Raw genomic sequence first — 24,963 nt, 5'->3', positions numbered from 1 at the left:
TTTCAGAAACAACAATACATATAATTATCTGTGTATTCAGCTTATTTATTATAATATGATGATATTTTAAAACGGCATTTATTTTTTGTTTGAAAGGAATTTTGATTAACATTGTATTGTATTATCAATGTACACTGTTTTAATGTATTCAAAAAATACGGTACTCTATGTACTCAACTATGAAAATAGCTATTTATATTTAACACGTTGACGGACAGAACGTCTATAGACGTCTAATTTCCATTGACGTAATGTGACACAAAGTCTATAGACGTTGCATTTTTCCCTATCCTACTTTGCAAAATACATATTATAGTGTCACAACACTTGATTATACATTCGACGCACTGTCCGTCAACGTGTTAAAATATGTTACATAGAGCTCATAATAATTCAGTTCTTCGAAAACCACCAATTTATTATCTATTATCTCTTTAGTTTGGCATAATGACTACTGTAGGAGTTTTTGATGAATTTTAAAATATGTAAATATTATTTGTAAAAATATAAGGTTTAGTTAACAGTTAAATCCATTTGGTGTAAAATTACAAGAGTTTGACTTAGCAGCTCCTGAAACATTAATGTTGGACCAGTTCCAGTTCGAGCAGCCTCCACTTCCACAAAGAATATAAGCTTTAACTGAGTTTGAACCTGTCATCGTTCCATAGACGTTATTTATTTTTAAGTTTTTAATGGGGATGTTTCCAAGAGGGTGCCCAGTTGGTCCATCATTGGTGTAGTCTTCTTGTACGTTAATGGCGTAATATGAGATTCCTAGAACAAGCAAATAAATGATGAATAAGAACTTCGTAACTCACATTCTATATTTTTCAGTTAAACTGATTCCATATATGTACTCAAAATGAACATGTTTATGAGATTTTATACTTCAATTCTAATAATATACTATTTAAAAGAGGCTTTGACAGTTTTTGAAGTTTTGTTTTATAAATTTTATTGTGAAAATGGGTTTAGATGTAACACCAGTATAGATATTTTAAATTGTGGAAAACCAAGAAAATTGACACCTGAAAATTGAAGAAGGTCAACCTGAGCACGAGCACCCCGAATCCAGATGTGCTGGATGCGCTTGATGTCGTCCGACCACCTTCTTAGAGGACGCCTAGATTTCTATAATCGTGTCTAGGTTTTCATTCTAAAATTTTCTTTGTGCATGTTCCATCTTTAAGTATGATAATATATCGCGCCCAGTTCCATTTCAGCGTTGTAATTATTTAAACGTCCGTAACACCAGTTTTTCTCCTAACATATTTAACCGTAACACCATGTTATTTGAAACTCTCTCTATATGGGATATATTCAACATTTCCTTCTCCAGTGGTCTCTATAACACTTCTATTTTATTTATTACTTTTCTGTTAAGTGTTAATGTTTCTCTTCCATACGTTAGAAGTGGGAGTACACCTTGATCAACGACCTTCCTTTTAAGCACATGGAAACATCTAATATAAAGGATTCTCTCAGTTTTCCCTAAGCCGCCCATGCCAATATGTATTGCTATTCTCAGGAGAATATTGGTATTCTCCGGAGAATAGCACGAATATTCTCAGGAGGCAGGAGAATATACCTACTCTCCTGTTTAACTCTGTTGTTTATTTATCTCTTCCCATATTTAATCGTGTGGCCCAGATATTTATACCTGTACACTTGTTCAGTTTGCGTGCCATTAGTTAAGATACTATTGGCCAGTACAAGGTTGGTCATATTGTGTATCGTAAAAGTTAATTTTAAGGCCAACTCGTGTACAAGAACTCTAAATGCCTTGAAAAAGTTGGCAAGCATGATCTGCCTGATCTGCAGTAAGGAATCTGGTGGCTCAGATATTTCTATACTACTTTTTAAGTTTGCGTGCCATTAGTTAAGATATTTTTGGCCAGTACAAGTTGATCAGGTATTCTGTATCGGAAAAGTTAATTTTAAGGCCAACTCGTGTACAAGAGCTCTAAATACCTTGAAGAATTTGGCAGGCATGATCTACGCGGTCTGCAATAAAGACTATGTCGTCTGCAAATTTCAAGTTCTTGAGACACTCTGCATTGATGTTGACTCCAATATTCTCCCAATTATTGTTTATAATAGAACTAACGTTTTTCTCATGAGGATCTTTCAGTGCGTCACAGTTTTTTGATTTTTTTCTAACGCGTTAAATTGCATGTGACAGAAAAAAAAACGCATGTCGGTGATTACATTTCGTTGGTGACATTTATAACTTTTATTCTATTTGTCAATAGGTGGCACTATAATCGAAATAAAAATTATTTTAGAATTATATAATATATCTACGAATATAATCTGTACAATTTATAAGACTATACAAATCAAAGAAACTACCATTTTATAAATGCAATAAACAGAATTGATTTGTTTTTATGCCAAATTTGCAACTAAAATTTGACAACTGTCAGATTTAACTAAAATGTCATGTCACTAAAATGTATATTATCACGGACCTACCTTTTTCTCTATCATTTGTGACGCACTGAAAAATGCTCATGAAAAGAAGCATATCTACCCAAGAGATGAATAGTTTAGTATGATGTCTCCCTGCCTACTACCTCTATATATGATTAGTTGCCATAGCGTTGTTCTTAAATTAGTTGTAAGTGCTTTTTGTAACCCAAATATTCATAGTCACTGACCTTTAAGGAGGCTTAAAGCCCTTCATGTAGAGAAAAATGTTTGGAATTTCTGAATGTATTTCACTATGAGAATACTTACAGGTTATATCCCCTTCTATTAATAATTAGTATATTATAATAAATAATTATAATAATGAATATGCTTACTTTTGTCTCAGCTGCCAATAATATCAAATAAATTACAAAAAAAATATATTAAGAGTAATTTTATCGACTTACCTATAAGCTTTATATTATCGTAGGTTATGAGGGAGATTTCCCCCTTTTTATTATTTTCTGGTATAGTTTTAATATGAATAGCGTTACGTGAATTTTCCACAATTGAGTCTTTAAAAGTTACGTTGTAAATAGTGTTCAGTTCATACGTGCTCCACATTCCTGCTGCAAGACTCAAACCGTGTCCCCCAATGCAATGAATATTTTGAAATATCAAATGTTGACCTTGATTTACACAGATACAGTCATCCTGGTTCCATACATTAGTATCTTTGATCGTTACTTTATAGGATTTTGCAATATCAAAACCATCGGTATTAGCTCCTCCTTTCTAGAGGAAAAAATATCATTTAGTATTTGAAATAAGAAAATAAATAAAAAACAAAAATCTATTCCTATTATGCAGTGCACCACAAGGTTAGGTACTAACTAAAGACCGACAAAAATAAGAAAAAGTCACAGAAGTGGTCTTATCTACTCAAATAGTTACAGATTTGTATAATTTTTCTTAACTTTTCCGTTATATTAGTATATTTATATTAATTTTGATAAAGTTTCTATTCCTCTCTTTCATTTAAAGATTTTTGTATGTATATTTATATGAATGCAGACTTTTAGAGTCCATTTAAATACCATTTTAATAACCAAATTCATAAATAAAACAGAACAAACAGTTCGAACCTGTCAACAACTAGCCACTACGACTAACCACAAGTAGGGAAGGCGGTTATTGACAAAACACCGGTTTTCGGTTATACTGGTTTATTTTTCTTACAGTTTAACCTGGCGGTTTTAAGCGGTCAAAAAAACTGATTATTTCAAAAACCGGTGTTCAGTTTTTATCAATAGTCAATACCCAATAGGTTACATTTACATTGCATTTTAGTTTGCGGTACTACATTCGAATCGATATCTATCGATATCTGTACAAAAATCTGTCATTAGTGTTGTCAACTCGGTTTTGGTCAACTTAAAATTTCTTCTTAGCATGGGCGTACGTGAAAATTTTCAACAATTTTTCTCTGAATTCATTATTTTTGAACTTATCCGGTTTTTCACCGGTTATTACTTGAAAAAGGAAAAACCGTTTAGAATCGGGACAAAAAAAAAACCGAAAAAACCCATTATTGCTTAGTAAAAAGACCGATTTTAGGCTATAACCGGTAGGTTTTTTGCATCCATAACTGCAAGCCATCCACATTGATATTAACATTTGTCGCTGTTGCACAATGTTGCAAGATTTCCTTTTATCTTTACCGCCGAAAATGGAAACACACAACATACTCCAACTGCGACATAAACATAGTGTAACATACTACAACAACAGCCAACTTTCATGTTGCTGTTGCGGTAAGTTGCGGTATGTTGCTTTGGCGGAGACAAAGTTTAATGGCAAAAATTGCTACTGTTGTAGATTTATTTCTTTAGAATTTAGAAGCCCTGCCATTTATCTGATCTCTACTTGAAATTTGTTTTTCTAGTTGAACTCTTAACAGTTCTGTTATAAATAACTTCAAATATACGGTCAAGTGTACGGTGACACTATTGGCGATGTTGTCCACTTGCGTAGACAAATAAGTGGGAACGCACTCGGTGAACGCTATTGCTTAATTGTTTGTCGTCGTAGTTGGTGGCTACTATCAATACAGCCAGTGTCCCCGTATATTTGGAAAACCATAACTCAATACTAATAATAGGCCTAAAACATCTTCTAATAGCAATTTTCTTAAGTACGCCTACCTATGAAAGCAATATGGTATGTTCAAAGTGTTAAAATCGTATATTCTCACAGCAGTACAGAAGTAACTTTTAATTTAAAAAGATACAAAATTTAAAGTTCTAGTTGTGAAACTGAAAAGGTTTCCCCTTATTGATAATGCAATTAAAGGATTTTATTTTATAATTTGATTTTATTTCCAACAATATATTCGATAAATGTTGAAACACCACAAAAAAAAATGGTTTCAAAACAAGATAAAAGGCTGTACACGTACACTCTTTAAAATATGTTTAGGTGACAACTAATAAAATACTCAAGTGCTGCGTTATGAATAAAAAATTCAACTTACTGTGTCTCCATCTTTGCTGTCGATAGTCCAGTGATCAAGAGTGAGATCATGAGAATCCGAAATACCAATACATGTATGTGGACAGTTCTTTACCTTAATGTATTTAAAAACTGAGTTACCAGTGGCCTGAATTAACATGAATTGAGGTTTTTTCTTATTGCTGTGGTCACCATGCCCGTCCCACCAAAGCTCTCCACGACCATTTAATAAATGACCTGGAATAAGTGACTGGCTATACTGCAATTACTTAAGCGGGGATATCATTTTTTTTTACAGAAGCTTTTGTAATAACCGTTATCAAAAGGAATACTCGTATGTCTAAACACTGTGTCTAGACAGACCTGTATCGATATATACACAAGAATTATTTATTATGTATGTATGTTTAAAAAAGATTAACCAGCGCGTGCTTATCAGTAGTGACAACCCGAGGACATTGATAATTGTGCGAAAAGATTTAATAACAAATTTCAGAAGCTTGTTGCTTGGAATCAAGTTTCGAATAAGCAACAAGCTTGAAAAAATTTGTATTACATTTTTGAGGATTTATTTGTTCGAAGGTTATTCGAAAGAAATTTTTTTTTCTTTTTATTGAAATAAATACAAATACAAAATTATTTATTTAACACTAGAAGCACCAACATTTTTACATACCTAGAAGCACCGGAGTGGTCAAGATGACGGGTATTAGAATTTTATATCGCCAGTCGTTTTCGTATCCTTTTTTACTTGAAAAAAACCTATATTGAATTAATACCAACTAATAAAAGACATATTTTGTTAATTTAAATAAATTATTTAATTATTTATGCATAATTTTTAACAACACACAAATTTTTTACATAGGTATATGACAAATTTCACATGTTTTATTTTTTATGCAATTCCCTGTTTGCCACTTCTTCTTCAGGTGCTATCTCCGCTACGGATGTTGGCTATCATCATAGCTATTTTAATTTTTGGGTCAGTAACTCTAAATAGTTGTTTTGAGCTGCATCCAAACCATTCTCTCAGGTTCCTCAGCCATGAAATTCGTCTTCTTCGGATGCTTCTTCTGCCATCTACCTCTTCTTGCATTATGAGTCGCAGGATGCCATACTTTTCGCTCCGCATCACATGTCCAAGATACTATAGCTTTTGTCACTGCCTACGTTTATTATTATTTGATTGACGTGTTGTATCTCTGATTTTTATCCGTTGATGTTGTCCTGCCCTTAGTCATAATATGATCTTGTCGCAATTCTTGTGTTAACTGAAGTAGGAAAGTTTGCCTAGATATTTGACAACCAGTAACTTCCTTATATAGAACCCAAGCATTTATTCCTACCATTTCTAAGATATTAAAAAAATTTGTTAGCTCAAGTCTTCGTGTATAAAAATTTTTAATTCGTACAATTCCCTCTGTTCGTTTTTTTTTTTGACGGAGAAATGTCCTTTCTTGCTCGGTTTATTGTTCCAGTACTGCTGGTAGCCTTCTTTCGTAATTCTCTTTATGTGTCGAGACATTTCTTCCTTTATTCATAAATGGGCCCATTAGACGGCTAATTACATGTTCTCCTAAAAGTTGATTGTCTGGTCGTTGTTCATCTTTCCGTATATAAGGAAATCCGTGCAATAAATATTTGGACTAGGCATTAGCTGTAAGCTAGAATTTGATTCCAAACTTATCGGGTTTATACGCCATATACCTACTGGGTGAAGTGACATATTGCCTTTGTGGGAAAAATCTGTTCGTCGATATATTTTATTTAGTTGTAGGTATAGCAAAATATACAATGTTCTGTAAATAGGTTCCATATTGCCGACGCAAGTGCAAATTTTTCTGTTGACCATCGCTCTGATCTGGTACTTCTCCTCCGTAAAAAGGACCGCATTTTTTCTAGGTAGACATCAACATATTCAAAAAGTAATTAGGTACACTAAGTACCTACCTGTGAATGTAATCCTTAAATAGATGTAGCAAAGTCCTAAATTATGAAGTTTCTACAATAACTATGGATAACTAGTAATACAGAGGGTCAAAAATAGAAAGCAGTCAAAATGACCGCCCTGGTGCTTCTAGGTATATATTAACACATCTCAAAAAGTAATTACACTAAGTACCTGTAAAGGACGAATTATAATCCTCAAATAGATCTAGGAAAAGTCCTAAATTATCAACTTTCTAAGACAAATAGGAATAAGTAAAGCAGAGGGTCAAAAATAAAAAGCAGTCAAAATGACCGCTCTGGTGCTTCTAGTGTTAATGGTACAATTAGTAAATGAACAATTCGAAGACTACTAAACGAAGACCCAGAGGTGTTAGTTACAATACGATGTAATTTCACGAATGCTGTTAATAATTAGGTTGTGATTTTTTTAGTCAATATTTCAGTAAGGTTTTATGGAGTTAGCGTTGTTGTGGCCTGTTGGCCCTGTTATTCAGATTCGATTTTTTTTTGCACAAACTTACTAAAAAAGGGGTCCTTTTAATAAACCCACAGGGCCAGGCGGTAGCGTGGTCGACAAAATGTTTAAACAATTTTTTTAGATAAATTCACAAAACTAATTTTTTCACTTCAGACACATTTTTTAGGATACTTTGGGTTATTCTGAGCAAATAAGGTCACTTATGATCTTTCTCTAAAATTAATTTTTGTCGAGTTAGATGCGATTTAAAATTTGAAAAACCCGAAAATAACAATTTTCAAGGCTTAACAACTCGGTTAAAAGTAATTATTATGAAAGTCGGAAACTGATAAATTCAAAGATTAGCCCCCTATATAAGATCCTAAAGAAATGTTTGTCCTTATTTTATTACTAAGATGCTATTTTTTAATTATCAACAATGAGTGCTAAGCGTGTATTGAGGCGGCTGTCAATGTGAGTGCGAATGAGATTCACCATTGGACGGCCGGAATGGTGCATCTCTTTTGCACTCACTATTGACAGCCGCCTAATACGCAATTAGCACTCATTGTAAATAATTAAAAATCACATCTTAGTAATAATAGAATCACAAAAATTTCTTCAGTATCTTGTAAAGGGCGCTTCAAACTTTGATTTGGTCACGTTCTGACTTTCATAATAGATATTTTTAACCGTTATTAAGCCTTAAAAATGGCCCTTTTCGCATTTTTTAAATTTTAAATCGCGTGCAACTCGACAACAATTAATTTTAGAGAAAAATCATAAGAGACCTTTTTTGCTCGGAATGACCCAAACGATCTAATGAAAATTTGTTCCAAGTGAAAAAAATGTTTTTTGTAAATTTCTTTAAAAATAGTTATTTATGAAACAGTTCGTGAAGTATGCTTTTTTGCGAACGCACGCAATTTTTAGAGCACGAGCGACAACGGAGCGAGTACTCTATATTTTTAGTACTTTGACATTTAAAAATCCTAACTACTTTCAAACCACAAAACTGTCAAAAATTTTGTTGTAAGTCATTGCTCATATTGTCATCACCATGACAACGCGAAAATTAAGGATATTTGATTATATGAAAGTGTGCCAAAAAACCCACTGAAAGTGTGCGAAAAAGTAAATCCCATTTAAAATACATTGTTACTTTAGGCACACTTTAAACCCTTCACGCACTGATATTTATAATGACAGTTTTCAGAAACTAAAAACTTATACATAATATGACATGGAGTAGATAAAATTTTTTAATCAATTTTTTAACCACGGTACCGCCTGGCACCCTGTAGATTGGTTATAAGGACCTCTTTTTGAATAAGTTTTTGCAAAAAAATCGAATCGGAATAATTTACCTAACGGGGGCGACGAGACAGTCTGGACTATGTAATCTTTATGAGCTGCTGCTCTTGAACCCCATTTTTTTGCCAGTTCCCTATTTTTTTTAAATGTATTACTGCACACAGTATTTCTGGATGTATTTGACTCCATAAATTCCTTTATTGTCTGATCATTATCGCAACCAAATCGTGACATGTTGAATTTATATTAATTTATGTGAAAGGTCAAAATTGACATTCATGCGTATCTGTAGTAACGAAGTGAAAACATACCATGGGGTCTGTTATCAGTGTAATGTTGCTGTAATTGGTTATTTTTATACTTGACCTAAAATATATAGATCTCATTGGATATTTAAATAAGCAAAAAATTTTCAGTAGCAATTACACGAGAGCTCTAAAATTATCGATTTGTATCCCGTGACACTTTGACAGTTTTAATTTCACGACCCGAAGGGGAGTGAAATTATGTCAAAGTGTAACGAGGGCAAAACAAATTGCTAATTTTTTAGAGCTCGAGAGTAATTCGGTAAGATTATTTCATGAATAAAACTGTTTTTTAAATCATTTGAACTAATAGTTTATTGATATCTTCACCTGCATATTTGCTAAACCTGTTTATTGTGTTCTCTTTGACAAGTTGTAAAACATTAATTGTCATTAATGTCACTGAATGTTCATTTTTGCGTAGCAACGAAGGGCATCTGACGTCATACTTCACGACAGGAAATTATCCAAAAAATTACCGCTCTAATTTTTAGTTTTGTGGCTATCTATTGGTGATTATTTCATTCATAGGAGATTCTGACCAATAGAAAGCTACAGAAATAAAAATTAAACTGATAATTTTTGATGATGTCCCGTCGTCAAGTCTATTACGTCAGATGCCCTTCGTTGCCACGAAAAAATACATTCAGTGACATTAATGACAATTAATGTATTAAAAATTATAAAAGTGGTGACTTTCAACCGTCAAATATTTATAACAACTGTGTGTTTAATTGTACTAATTTTTACTTACATAAATAAATTACAATAAAATTTTGGTTTTGAACAGTTTTATTCATGAAATAATCTCAACAAATTGCACTCGATCTCTAAAGTTAATATAGAATTTTTGGCCTCGTGATACTTTGACATAATTTCACTCCCTTTAATTAAAACTGTCAAAGTGTCACTCGGGAAAAATTCAATAACTTTAGAGCTCTTGTGCAATTACTACTGAGAATCTCTATGAATGAAATAATCTCGATAAACAATTACTCATCAAAAGGATACATAGGAAATATAATTTTATTTTACTTATAGGTCTGGATCCTGCGGATGAAAAAAAAGTTGATTAATAGCAAGCTGAAAATTTGTTATTGCCTTTAATGTGTCTAGTCGGATAAACTTTGATATATGGGAACACTAGAACAGGGGCAGATTTAATTATGGAACAGGTTAAAAATTTGGAACGGTCAGACCACGAAAACGGCACATTTATTTTGTCCGACAGAATAGACTTAAACTCTCCTAACAGAGATTAAACTCTCATGCAAAAATCAGACTGCTATTTATCACCTGTCATAATTCCTGTCATTTGACATATTCTACATGTTCAGCTCATTAATACGCCCATTTGGTGATAAATAGCAGTCTGATTTTTGCATGAGAGTTTAATCTCTGTTCGAAGAGTTTAAGTCTGTTCTGTCGGACAAAATACGTGCTGTTTTCGTGGTCTGACCAATCCACATTTTTAACCTGTTCCACAGTTAAAACTTTCCCTGTTCCAGTGTTCCCATATATCAAAGTTTGTCCGACTAGACACCCTTAAGCTATTAATAAATTTTCAGCTTGCTATTAATCAACTTTTTTTCATACGCGGGATCCAGACTTATTACTTCTATACATTTTACTGAAAAATGCCATAACAGTTATAAAATAATGAACAATAGAACGAAACGAATTTTAAGATATGTGCCAAAACTCAAAAAGAATAATATAGGTACAATAAATAATATTGTCCTTTTCATGAGCATTTTTCAGTGCGTAACAAATGATAGGAAAAAGGGTAAGTCCGTGATAATACACATTTATGACATTTATTCTAACATGACATTTTAGCTAAATCTGACAGTTGTCACATTTTATTTTCAATTTGGAATGAAAACAAATCAAATGTGTTTCTTGCATTTATAAAATGGTATTTCCTTTGATTTGTATAGTCTTATAAATTATATTTGTAATATTATTATCTAATTAAAAAAAATTATTATTTTTTATTACGACGCCATCTATCGACAACTAGAATAACTAGAATAAATGTTGTAAATATCTGTAATCACGGACGTGCCTTTTTTCTGTCACATACAATTTAATGCGTTAGAAAAAATCGAAAAACTGTGACGCACTGAAAGATGATCATGAGAAAAAGAATACTGTCTGAAATCCACCTCATATAAAATATTTTCTGAACCATAAAACTTAAATTAATAAGGAGTTTTTGATAACCTAAACTAAGACACCTCTATATTTTTTTCATAATGTCTTTGCGACATAATGATCTAAAATATTGGAAAAATGTAAAAATATATAATTTTCCGGTCAATTTTTAATGGCGACAGTGTAAAAAAGAATGATATCCAAGACTCGGTTCACTGATCCTAAGTCACAACTGTCTATACCCCGTTTTTAAACTAGGAGGAGCATTTCAAATTTGCCGCGCTGTAATGCTTGTTTGCAATTGGTCCAACCTCAGGCAAGTTTATTCCACGGTGATGAAATTTTGACACTATTGACATTTATGAAATTTTAACACTATTGGCCTTTCATAGGTTAATTAAGTTATATTGGTGATTTTTTGTGTTTTCTGCGTTATTTCTTTAATTTTAGAGTAGTAGTCTGCTTTTATATAAAAACGGTTGTTTTTAGAATTCTTTAGCGACGTATTATGGTTTGTTTTAAAACCAGGACGAGTAATTCAAATTTACCGCTCCGTAATGCTTGTTTGTCATTGGTCCAACCTCAGGCAAGTTTACTCCACTGTTATGAAATCTTGACACTAATGACATTTATGGAATTTTGACATTATTGGCATTTCATAGGTTAATTATGTAATTTATATCAGCGATTTTTGTATTTTCTGCGTTATTCCTTTAATTTTTAGATTTTTAGTCTGATTTTATATAAAAAAAAACAGTTGTTTTTCGAACTTTTTAGCGACGTATTAGTATTAGGTATAATATAATATTTATGAATTACCGTCGAAGGCCGATATGATCAAGCACAAGAGAAGATGTATTTGGTGACTTTTCTAGTAACTTTCTTGGGTGTGAATCGGTCTTTTTAGTTTACTCCACTTGGTTTAAAAACAAACCATAGTACAATGTAATATTTATGAATTACAGTCGAAGGCCGGCATGATCAACCAAAAGAGAAGATATATTTGGTGATTTTTCTAGTGATTATTGGGCGTCTTTTGAGTTGACTCCTCCTGGTTAAAAGCAGGGTATAGTAAATTTAGTAGTTAATTTTTTGCTACGTTGAACACATTTTGATTTCGATTGACTTGAAATTTTTATACAACAAGCACACATGCTTATATCCAATACTAATTGTAACTTAACAATATTCACATTTGTTAATAATAAGTTTATCAATAAGTAAAAAAGAATTTATCTTGATGTCAAAGGTAGTAATCAGAAAGAATAGTTTTTTGTCAAAACATTTACATAATTTACAAAGCCCTTTGTTAAGTTATCCAAAATGACAATAACTTTCATTTAAGAGGATATGGGACTACTGATGTTGGGCAAAAAAGCCCCGAAACCGGTATCATAGACTCTTCGTGCACTCTGCAATTTAACTAGGATATGGATTTTCAGGTTGCAAAGAAATTGAAAATGTTTATACTTTTTTAACTTTCATTTAGTTTTGTGGTTCAGAAAATAACTGAATATAAATAGATACTTTAATATATAATTTCTAATTGAGGCTTATAGAATCAAAACCTGCTAAATCGATGTTTTGAAATTTTGTCAGGAGGCTAAAAAAACATTAAAAATTAAATTTTCCAAAAAGTATTCGGTATTTCTTAATCGAAGGAGCCTCAATAAATATCATAAAATAGCACACTAATTGGTCATTTTTGTGCATGTCCCTTACATCTTCAGAAATTTGTACTTTTAGTTTGGATTTAGCAGAACGAAAAATTTGGATTTAGCAGGTTTTGATTCTGATGGGCTCAATTGCTTATGTCTGTCACAGGGGATGAGGATATTATAATTTGATTAAAATATAATTAAAATGTTAAAATAATGTGTATTTTATATTTATATCTTACTGCTTGATCCTTGTACCGTGATTCCATCTCCTTTAATCCACATAAGAGGCCCATCCCACTCTTTATAACCAAAATCGATGTTTCCATTAAAAGACAGAGTAGTACCAGCTTGTAAATGCAGTGTTAAGGTTTGACCAGCAGGTACTTCAAAGCTTCCAACGTTTACAGATTTGCATTGGCTAACTACGGCATTAACATCCTGGAATTTACTAATTGTGCAACTTGCTGAAGAAACAATTACGAAGATTAGTAAACCAGTTATTTCACATTTTAGTAATTTATCGGCTTTATTATCTGAGTCGAATAAGCCAAAATTTAATTGAACAAGCGTTACGTTTGATATTTCGATTTCCAACTTCAAAATCATTAAATTTTACATTTTTTTATAAATTTAGTCAAACTAAATGTTTACGTTAAGTTAGAACAGAATAGCGGATAGAATAGGTAGCTAAAAATAGAGAAACATGTAAAATACGATTTATTATTTAATTTAATAGTTATCAACTTTTAATTTATCTATTTTAAAAAGTCAATCTGGTGCCGATTGGAAATTAATACAAAAATTGTATAAGAAAGTAATCAAATATACTCTGAATCAAATAAAAACAAAAACTGCCTTTCCCCTTTTTTATCTTTACTCAGATTTTTGAGTAGGTGCTTAAAACTGTTTTTCGGTCCTTTTCTAAAACGAAAAGAAAGTAGATACGTTACCGTATCCTTTCTGCTTTCTTCTATATTCGTCGTCTTAGTGATTATAAATTGTAAAAGTCGGATATTCAGGATGCAGCCAGAAAGCAGTTTCGTTTAACGAAAAGTCTTAGAGGGAGTCTTATCATAGCAGCCAAAGAGTAAAGACGTTAAATTCTAATTAATATTCGCTTACAGTTTTTGCAAAAGTTAAAAACGCGTTTTGTGAATGTGTTGTTTTATCAATAAACATTGGTAAGGTGACTTTATTTAAATACATATTATAGACGACCTCAAAAATAGGCCAGTATTTGCTGGCCCCAAATAATTGATATTTTGGCATACAAAATATCAATTTCTACATCATGGCATCCTCATATACGTCAACTCAACTTAGTTCTACACCAGACCACCAATCTCAACAACCTAAAAGCTACTCTTCCGCAACCAGACAACCAACCGCTAATGTATTTCCATCACGTAACCAAGCAATTGTGTTCGACGCAATTGACAACACCAAAATTGAAGATTACCTTCACAGTTTAAGCCAAATTATTCGACCAATCAATATTATTTTCTGTTAAAGTTAATCAACAACTCTTACAAGCACGTCGACTAATCACACCCAGTCAACGACCAGTACTCTCAGGCGTATGTCCATCTATTCCACACTCAATCTTAGAATCCGAATTGCAAGCATTTGGTGTCAACCTATTGTCACCCTTATCATTTCTCCGTATAGGGACTTCCAGTCCTGAGTTCCAGCATATATTAAGCTTCAGGCGACAAACCTATATATCCCCTTTAACCAACCATACCTTACCCGATTTTTTCTTATCACCCATGAGGAAACATCATATAGAATATGGATATCTGTAGGCAACCAGACTTGTCCAATATGCAAAAATACCAAGCATTCAGCAAAAGACTGCCCAGCAAAGGCATCTGTATCAGGCGACACCACTTCAATTCCTCACAATACAAAATCCGGTGAGAACTCAATTGAAAATAGTAACAATCAGGCGACTCAAGAAGTAACTAATGTCATTCCACAAAATCAAACCGAACTTAACGATCAAGTTATGCAAAAGGAAACACTAAGCACAGAGCTCCAAACTAACCAAATAGAAACAGATCAAATATCACAAAAACGCACAGTTTCTGAGCGTTCCCCAACTCCTTCATCAGAACATGCTTTTGAAATACCAAAAAACAAAGAGAAAAAGACTAAATTAAACCAAGGCAATATACCAAAAAAGACGTTAGAGGAAATACTGAAACCTACAGAAGAATTATTTGAAGACCAAAATTCCAGTTATCCCTTAAGCTATGATCAACTAATAGATTTCTTCGAAAATTGTACAGGCTTCTCCGACCCAATAAGCATTGCAAAAATGTATACCAATGAAATTTCTGAAGTCACAGATCTACTGACAAAAATTTACCCTAAACTAATTGACCGAAAAATTAAAAGTAGATGCACCCGAATAAGAAACAAAATTTTACGACAGATTGATCCAGACTTCCATACCGAACCAGAAAGCGACACCTCTACGGACACATATTAAAATAACAATATCATTCACTAGTTTAATTCAATGGAATCTGAATGGGTATTACACCCATTTAGAAATGTTGCAAATACTAATCTCAAAATACAGACCAATGATTCTATGTTTACAAGAAACTAATTTTAAAAACAACACTGCACATAAACTAAAAAACTTTAATTGTTTCTTTAAAAATCGACAACATGCTAAAATAGCCAGTGGATGAGTAGCCATATACACAAAGGACGACATTAATAGCACAGCAATACCACTAGAAACAAACATTGAGGCAATTGCAGTCAGAATCAAAGACGTAACTAGTTTTTCCTTATGTAACATATAATATACATCCCCCCAATCAAGAACTTAACCAGAACGAAATATCGGATCTTTTAGACCAAATACCTACTCCACGATTAATTGTCGGGGTCTTTAACGCACATAGTCCATTATGGGGTTCAAAAAAATTAACACATCTTGGTAGAAAAATAGAAGTACTTCTGGAAAAACTCAGCCTAAATCTACTTAATGATGGACAAGATACCCGTTTCGACATAAGAACGGGCGAGGGTTCTACTATCGACTTATCTATATGTGAACCATCATTAACGCATATGCTTTCATATTATTACCAGAGCCATACGACAGTGACCATTATCCTATTATAATTCATAACGAGGAAGTATCTACAGCTTTACCAGAAGCAAAATGGAACTTAAAAAATGCGGATTGGACGAAATTTCAAAATCAAATCGAACGCAACTTGCATGCCATAAATGAAAATAGTAATGTGAACGAAGAGGTAGATTTCATTACAAAACTAATAATAGATTCAGCAGACAAAAATATTGGAAAAATTAATTTCAACAGTAAATTCCATCCAGTTCCTTGGTGGAATCATGAATGTAAACAAGCAATACAACAATCCAAAAAAGCGTTTAATAAATTCAAACGACAAAAAAATGAACAAAACTCTTTAGAATTTAACCTTTAACTACCCGCGCATCAAGTTATAACATAACTACACGAGTGGCGTACTTTATACGCCACAAGAAAATACACTTAAAAAGAGCGCATTTGTTTATTTTTTTTTAAATACATTTAGTTGTTTGTTATAAACCTTGTTCGGCATCAGTGAATACTTGGAGTTCCTTCTCAGTAAGCCAATTGGGATTTATAAGTGGAATCATGGAATAACTGGATTCCATGATAAATAAAATTACTAATAAAAAATTTTTTTAAATGTGATTTTTTACAGAAGAAAAAGTTTGTTTATAAAGAAAAATATATTTTGTGCCATAATGACTAAAAAACAATTGAAATATATACTTATATTACGACTTATATTAATATAATCGTCGCGTGTATTGTCCACCACGGGAAACAACAAATAATAAACTGTAAATTACGATCTTCCCAGAACGCCGATTATAACGAAACTAAAACCAAATTGTAAAGCACATTCCAGTGATAGGTTAGAGAGATAAACAAGGTCAAAAATTAAATTTTTAAATATATTTGCAGTAGAATTCTTATATCTGGCGTACAAAATACGCCAGCGCGTGTAGTTAAAAGTTAAACGATTAAGAGCTATAGCCAGATTCACTATCAAAAAAGCTAAGCGCGAATCTTGGAAAACATATGTTTCAACAATTGACAATTCTACTCCAATGACAACGGTATGGAAAAAAGTAAAAAGAATATCTGGTACAAAATCACACAAGTCAATAAATCTGTTAGAGCAAAATAATATAATATATAAATCTGTTAGAGCAAAATAATATAATATATAAATCCCACAAGGAAATATCAAATACACTGGCATTAGTTTATGAAAAAAATTCAAGCGACGCAAACTATTCACCAAATTTCTCAAGGAACAAAAGAAATGAAGAAAAATATACCATAGATTATGAAGATCAAAATAATAGTGAAATAAACTTTCCAATATCGATGGATGAATTAGAAGCGGTAATAAAAAAGTATAAGAACTCGTGCCCTGGGCCAGATAATATACCCACTATTTTTCTAAAAAACCTCACCTATCCATCTAAAGAACACTTACTCAGCATATTCAACTTAATCTTCTCGAAAAGTTTATTTCCAAAATCGTGGAGAAATTCAATAATAATTCCTATTCCTAAGCAAAGTAAATCAAAATCAGATCCCGAAACATATAGGCCAATATCTCTTACTTGTAGTATGGGAAAAATGCTAGAGAAAATAATAAATAACAGACTAATGTGGTATCTGGAATCAAAAAAATTAATTATACCAGAACAGAGTGGTTTCAGAAAACATCGTTCTACTGTAGACAATCTGATTGACGTAGAATCGGAAATACATGAGGCTTTTGCAATTAAACAACATTACGATACAGTGTGGAAATTCTCAATAATAAAAACACTTAGCGAATGGAAAATTAGAGGTAATATACTCAAATATACATCAAACTTATTAGAAAATAATGGACAGTTTCAAGTCAGAGTAGATAGCTTATATTCCTCAACAAGAAATCAAGACAATGGTATACCACAGGGCTCGAACCTTAGCACAACTCTCTTTCTTATAGCTGTGAACTCTATTACCGCAAAAATTAAACATCCTGTAAAAGCTAGGTTATATGCAGATGATTTGGTTATACTTTACAGAGGAAAGAACCCAACAACCATCCATAACCATTTTCAAAAAGCCATAAATTATATTGAAGAATGGTTATTCACAAGTGGACTTCAATTTAAATCCATTAAGACCAAAGCAGTGTGTTTTACGAAAAGTCACCAAATACAACTGAAGAACTTATACTTAAATGGAGGACAGGTTAAATATGTAGACGAAGTTAGGTTTCTCGGTATGATACTCGATCAAAAACTAACTTGGAAAACACATTTAGAACATTTAAAAAAGACATGTCAGCCTGTAATAAATTTATTACGATCACTTGCAAACAAAAAATGGGGAGCCGACTCTTCTACATTACTACATATCTCCAAGGCTCTAGTACGTTCCAAACTTGACTATGGCTCAATCGTTTACAACTCCTCAAAAAAGACGTACTTAAAAACAATAGATGTGATTCAAAATACAGGTCTTCGAATTTTCTTAGGAGCACACCACACAAGTCCAATACAAACTCTATACTGGGAGACTGGAGAGATCCCACTCACGTTTAGAAGACAATATCTAAGTCTTTCTTATGCCGCTGCAGTATCCTCTAATCAAGATAATCCAGTTAGACACAGCGTATTCGCTGACCGCTTTAAAAGTTGTTTCCAAAACTGAAATCGAACTGATCACCCTTTCTATTACCGAATACAAACTTACTTATTAAAAATAGGTATTCATTTTCCAGACACCTACGATATTTCCGCAATCCAAACCCCTCCTCCTTGGACAATTCGCCTTCCCTCTACTGATACCAGCTTATTGCGGCTAAACAAATCAGAAACGCCTGCAAGTCAAATCAATCAAGAATTACTTAAAATATTAAGCAAATATGGTAGCTGCTTCCAAGTTTACACCGATGCCTCCAAAAACGAAGACGGAACTGGCGCAGCAATATACTCATCTGATTACACAACAGCTTTTAAATTACCTTCATATACAACAACGTTCTCCGCTGAACTGTTTGCTATTCTAAAAGCATTAGCTCTGATAGTTAACAAAAATAAAAAGAGAAACATCATTATTACAGATTCTCTCAGCTCAATATTGGCATTAAAACAACTCTATTCTGATCATCCACTACTATTTTTCATTAAAAAGGAACTAAAACAGGCAGAAGATATGATTATTAAAGTTAATTTTATTTGGGTACCATCTCATACTGGAATCGAAGGTAACGAGGTTGTAGACAAAATAGCAAAGAATGCACCTAATAACCCAAACGCAGAAGAGAACATGAAAACCCTACACACCGACCTGAAAGCCTATTTCAAAGAAAATACTTTTAGAATATGGCAGAATACATGGAGGGACTCCCCAACCAAGTTGTACGAAGTTGACATTACCCACAATCAAATTCCACAATTCAAAAACAGAAGAGAACAAGTAATCTTCACTCGTCTCCGGATTGGCCATACTCGATTAACCTATGACTACATACTCCAACGTGCCGATCAACCTGTGTGTGATTTGTGTAAAAGGGTCCTTATCGTAAAACATTGTTTATTGCAGTGTCCGAAGTATAAAGTGCAACGAAAAAAGTACAATATACCACCAACATTAAATAGTGCACTCGGAAAAGACAGTGATACAAAAAGCATCTTCACATTCCTCAAAGACTGCAACCTTTTACCAAGAATATAGTATTTTACTTTACTTTGTATATATTTAGGGCTTTTTATAATTTCCTATTTTTATGTTTAAAATCTATTTTTAATTCATAATTTTGTAACACAATCCATACACGCTAATAACCCGGCGTGGTTGACGCGTAATGTAAGGAAAAAAAAGTCTTAGATTTAAAATATTGTTTATTATTTATATTTCAATTTTTTAATTGTTTAACTGTAATTAACTTTGTATCTGAGAGCTTTCGTCTTCCTCGTTTTAATCAAATAAAATATAAAATAGATTGGTGCAGTCACTGAAGGTGGATATGAGCAAAGTATTTTCTCCGATTTCTTTGAACCTCCATCGATTTCCATGAAAATTGCTAATGGTTAGAGGATATCTCAAGGAACGAAGGTGACATGGTGCTAACTTGCGTTTTTATTCTGGGGGTGGATGCCACCCCTTCTGTGGGGTGAAAATTATTTTATTAAAAATAACCCCATAAATCTATAGAGGGACAAATTTTAAGGAAAATTTGTTATAAGTTATTAAAATAAATCAAAACTTATTGAGTTATTAAAGTTAAAAGATTTTAATTTTTCGTGAGAAAATTGCATGTTTTAAACCGATTTTTCATAATTCAAAATTATAAGTTTTTACAAAAAAGTTATTATTACCAAAATTGAAGCTAATAAAATTTGAAATAAACTCCTTACTAGAAAAGCCTTTTGTTGTTTACTAAAAGTGAGTTATAGGTAATTGAATATATATTTTTTTGGGCTAGTACCCAAATCAAAGTATTTAGCTTAAATAACGGGAAAATGACGCATTTTATACCATAAACTTATTAAACATTTGTCGAAGTACTTAGAAATATCTATCAAATGAGCCCCCGACCTAGTTATAAGCATTAAAATTTATGCCCCAAAAGTTTTTCAAAATTTATTGTTTAAAAATTTGTCGAAAAAATTTTATTGTTTTTTTTTTTGTTAATGACTCTGTTAATTTTTTGGGTATCAGGTTCACCTGAAAACCATTTTGAAAGTTTATTTCAAGGGCTATTAAACTGCATTTAAAATGATCTTTTAAATCCCTTACCTTTTTAAATATAGATGGTTAAATAGCCCCAGTTACATGGTTCTCGCACCAAAATTTAAGCTTTTTATCTAGATTATTTTTAACCCTACAGAAATAGTAAAAGAGGTATAATATTTTATAAAGAAAAAGCTAAAATTTGGGTATATATTATTTTTACGCATATTGAGTATTTTTGGAGTTATCTTGAAAAGAAAATGAAAAGTACGATACTTTTAAAAATTCTGATTTTATAAAATTGTATCGTATTTTCAAAATATGCATTCGAGATCGGTCAAAATTGTTTAAATTATTATTTATGCTAATATAAAGAAGTTCTTTTATGGATTACTATAAATTTTAATTTTTGTGGAAATGACGTATGTTTTATTTTTCACTTTTTCCTAAAAAATCCAAAGGGTTTTTTATAATCACCATAACTTTCTTAATTTTGATGCTATTAACTTCTTCTGGAGTTCATTTGATAGGTATCCTGAAGTAGGTACTTTGAAAAGTGTTTAGCAAGTGTATTTTATAAAATGCATCGTTTTACCGTTATTTATGCTTGAATACTTAGATTTAAGTACTTGTCGAAAAAAAATATATATATATATACATTCAATTACCCATAACTTACTTCGAATTAACATTAGTTTAGTTTTGTAAGCGAGAAATATATTTAGCGTTTGATTATCTTCAGTTTTAGTAATAATAACTTTTTTAAAAAAGCTTATAGTTTATTATACGTGAAAAACCGCTTTATAAAGTGCATTTTTTACGAAAAAATAAAATCTTTGATCTTTAATAACACAAAAAGTATTGATTTATCTTAATAACTTTATATAACAAATTTTGGGTGTAATTTGTCCCTCTATCGATTTATGGTATTATTTTTAATACTAAAATTTTCATTCCCGGAAGGGCTGGTATCCACCCCAGGGTAAAAGGGCAAGTTGGCACCATATCACTTTTGCTCCTTGAGGTATCCCCTAACTACTCACCAATTTTCATGAAAATCGATGAAGGTTCAACGAAATCGGAGGTGAAAACCTTCAGTGACTGCACTGTTATAGAAGAAAAAGAAACAACAATTACAAATTTTAAACAACTGATAGCAAACACCGTAAAAACTTTTATTTTAAAATACAAAAATCTATGGTATCGTTTTGATATAAATTGATTTGATAGTACTATTTATAGGTCTACTTGTTATCAACGAGGCTCTGCAGAAGACAAATTTACACCAACACGTCCGTAGTTTCTCGGTATAAAATAAACTATTTATACCGCAGTATGGTTAGAACGCCCTGTAACGGGGAATAAATGAAATGAATGTCGACTCGATTCAAGTTCTCTGTTTAACCCAGGTATGACAATACCAAAAGGCACCGTTAGGAAAATATTCCAATTTATGGTTCAGAGAACCTGTATGAATCGAGTCTTTGTACTCTAATACAGAGTATGGCATTAGTAAATTAGAAAATCTACGGTTTCGTTTTGATTTAAATTTGTCTCCTGCCATCCCCCGATAGTACGATTTCTAGGTCTACCCGTTGTCAAGGAGGCTCTGCAGAAGACAAATTTACACCAACACGTCCGTAGTTTCTCGGTATAAAATTTGTCTCCTGCCATTTAAATCAATTTAAATCAAAACGAAACCGTAGATTTTCTATTTTACTAATGCCATACTCTGTATTAGAGTACAAAGACTCGATTCATACAGGTTCTCTGAACCGTAAATTGGAATATTATCCTAACGGTGCCTTTTTCTTATTGTCATACCTGGGTTAAACAGAGAACTTGAATCGAATCGACATTCATTTCACTTATTCCTCGTTAGAGGGCATTCTAACCATACATACTGCGGTATAAATAGTTTATTTTATACCGAGAAAGTACGGACGTCATGGTGTAAATTTGCCTTCTGCAGAGCCTCCTTGACAACGGGTAGACCTATAAATAGTACTATCGGGGGATGGCAGGAGACAAATTTAAATCAAAACGAAACCGTAGATTTTCTATTTTACTAATTCCATACTCTGTATTAGAGTACAAAGACTCGATTCATACAGGTTCTCTGAACCGTAAATTGGAATATTTTCCTAACGGTGCCTTTTGGTATTGTCATACCTGGGTTAAACAGAGAACTCGAATCGAGTCGACATTCAATTCATTTATTTTAAAATACCGAGAATAAGGGAAAACGTAGATATGCATAAAAGAAAGAATTGAAAAATACTGTATGACTTGTACACACTTAAGTGTAGGTCAAACCGTCAAACAGGTGTATGTTCTCAAAAAAATTCATAGTGTGTAAAAATTTTTTATTAAAATTAGCTGAGTACTTTCAGCACATTCCGTGCCATCATCAGAGCTTCGTCCTATAGGCATAAATCCTTGATAGAAAAGTAATTGCAAAACAACATATTAAAAATTGATAGATACTGGGCTAAGCCTTAGATATAGGGTGTAAAAACCCTTTACAATTATTAAAATCACATCTAAATTTATCACAACCTTTAAAAAGAATTTAGATGTGATTTTAATAATTGTAAAGAGTCTTTACGCCCTAGATATGAGGCTTAGCCCAGTATCTATCCATTTTTAATATGCTGTTTTGCAATTACTCTTGTATGAAGAATTTATACACCTATAGTACGAAGCTCTGATAATGGCACGTGATGTGCTGAAAGTACTCAGCTAATGTTAATAAAAAAATTTTACACACTATCAATTTTTTTGAGAAAATACATCTGTTTGCCTGTTTGACATAAAACAAAGAGATGGTAAAATAGTCAAATAGAGTACGATAGTAAAAATGATGTATGATTTTTATGAATGGTTAATAGGTAGAAGATTTTTTTATAATGCTTTTAATTATTTTTGTACGTACCTGTTAAATTTAAAGCGTTTGCAAAACTGCACAGGAAAAAAACTCCCAATAATTGCAGAATTCTCATGATGTTTAGGACTATTATTAAGCTTAAGTATCAGGATTTATTTCATGATATTATATAGTTCTAGAATTATCGTATTATAGATCACAAAAGATATGATAAGTGCATTATAGTGTTTAATTTAAATAGCTATCTTGGAACAATTGAAAATAAACTAAAAAAAATCTTCCTAATCTCTTCTTAATGTAAATTATTGATATCGCTGTCAGAAAAAATAACTATAAATCCTAGTCTAAGAGCTGGGAGCGGATTTTGTGCGTGATAAGTAATATGGAAAAACTATACGGGGATATGTTGAATTAGTTGTGTACATGACTTTCACCAACGGCCGGAAACCAGAGTTGGGGCCGAGGGTAGTTATAAGGGGTCAAAGTCGCGGATTTTATTATTTTTTTTTTATGACGTTCATGATCGAGATAGTGCACCAAAATTTGCGAATAAGTAGGTCATGACGTACCTAATTAAAATCCCTAGGGGTTCAACGCTGCGTGGCCGACAAAGGGGTGGGGGTAGGGGTGATTATAAAAAATATAACGGTTTGTTTGCGACGTTCGTGATTGAAATAGTGCACCAAAATTTGGGTATAAGTAGACCATGACATAAATAATTAAAATCCCCAGAGCCGGAAACCAGAGTGGGGAAGGAAGGTAGTTATAAGGGGTCAAAGTTCCGTTTTTTATTATTTTTTTTGTGACGCTCATGATCGAGATAGCGCGTCAAAATTTGGGAATAAGTAGGTCATGACGTAACTAAGTAAAATCTCCAGGAGTGGAACGCTGCGTGGTCGACAAAAGGGAGGGACAGGGGTGAATATAAAAAAATGTAAGGGGTTTTTTGCGACGTTCGTGATTGAGATAGTGCACCAAAATTTGGAAATAAGTAGGCCATGACATAACTAAGTAATATCCCCAGAGGTGGAAACCATAGTGGCGGACGAGGGTAGTTATAAGGGGTAAAATTCGCGGTTTTTATTATTTTTTTTTGTGGCGCTCATGATGGAGATAGTGCACCAAAATTTGGGAGTAAGTAGGTTATGACGTAACTAAGTAAAATCTTCAGGGGCGGAACGCTGCTTGAGGTACAAAGGGGTGGTAGGCAGGGGTGAGTATAAAAATATATGGGGTTTTTTTTTGCCGTTTGTGATCGAGATAGTGCACCAAAATTTGGGAACAAGTAGATCATGACATTACTAAGTAAAATCTGCAGGGGCGGAACGCTGCGTGGGGGACAAATGTTGTGCCGGGTCACAAAAAAAATAATACACACTGCGACTTTGACCCCTTAAAACTACCCTCATCCCCAACTCTGGTTTCCCGCTCTGGGGATTTTACTTAGCTAAGTCATGGTCTACTTATTCCCAAATTTTGGTGCACTATCTCAATCTAGCACGTCGCAAAAAACTCCTTATATT

General features: G+C 32.6%; 1 protein-coding gene across 1 annotated transcript; it reads right to left on the bottom strand.

Annotated features, from left to right (window-relative positions):
* On the bottom strand, window positions 1-23,683 carry LOC114340615 (polygalacturonase). Its single transcript, XM_028291387.2, has 5 exons — window positions 23,489-23,683; window positions 13,010-13,234; window positions 4,946-5,160; window positions 2,880-3,207; window positions 1-774 (listed from the first exon to the last, which is right to left on the bottom strand). The coding sequence occupies exons 1-5, from the start codon at window positions 23,553-23,555 to the stop codon at window positions 518-520; spliced, it is 1,092 nt and encodes a 363-aa protein (XP_028147188.2). The 5' UTR covers window positions 23,556-23,683; the 3' UTR covers window positions 1-517.
* Between the last annotated feature and the right edge of the window lie 1,280 nt (window positions 23,684-24,963).

Source organism: Diabrotica virgifera, chromosome 1 (genome assembly GCF_917563875.1).
Source record: "Diabrotica virgifera virgifera chromosome 1, PGI_DIABVI_V3a".
NCBI classification, from domain to species: domain Eukaryota; kingdom Metazoa; phylum Arthropoda; class Insecta; order Coleoptera; family Chrysomelidae; genus Diabrotica; species Diabrotica virgifera.
The sequence above is the reverse complement of the archived record's forward strand: the minus strand, read 5'-3'. Positions and strand labels throughout refer to the sequence as shown.

What these genes read in the sequence shown, in the direction of transcription:
- LOC114340615 (XM_028291387.2), bottom strand. Translation starts at nt 23,555, where the DNA reads ATGAGAATTCTGCAATTATTGGGAGTTTTTTTCCTGTGCAGTTTTGCA. An exon ending in AAACGCTTTAAATTTAACAG is followed by an intron (nt 13,235 to 23,488) that starts GTACGTACAAAA and finishes TTGTTTCTTCAG; the next exon opens with CAAGTTGCACAATTAGTAAA. An exon ending in CGATAATATAAAGCTTATAG is followed by an intron (nt 775 to 2,879) that starts GTAAGTCGATAA and finishes TGCTTGTTCTAG; the next exon opens with GAATCTCATATTACGCCATT.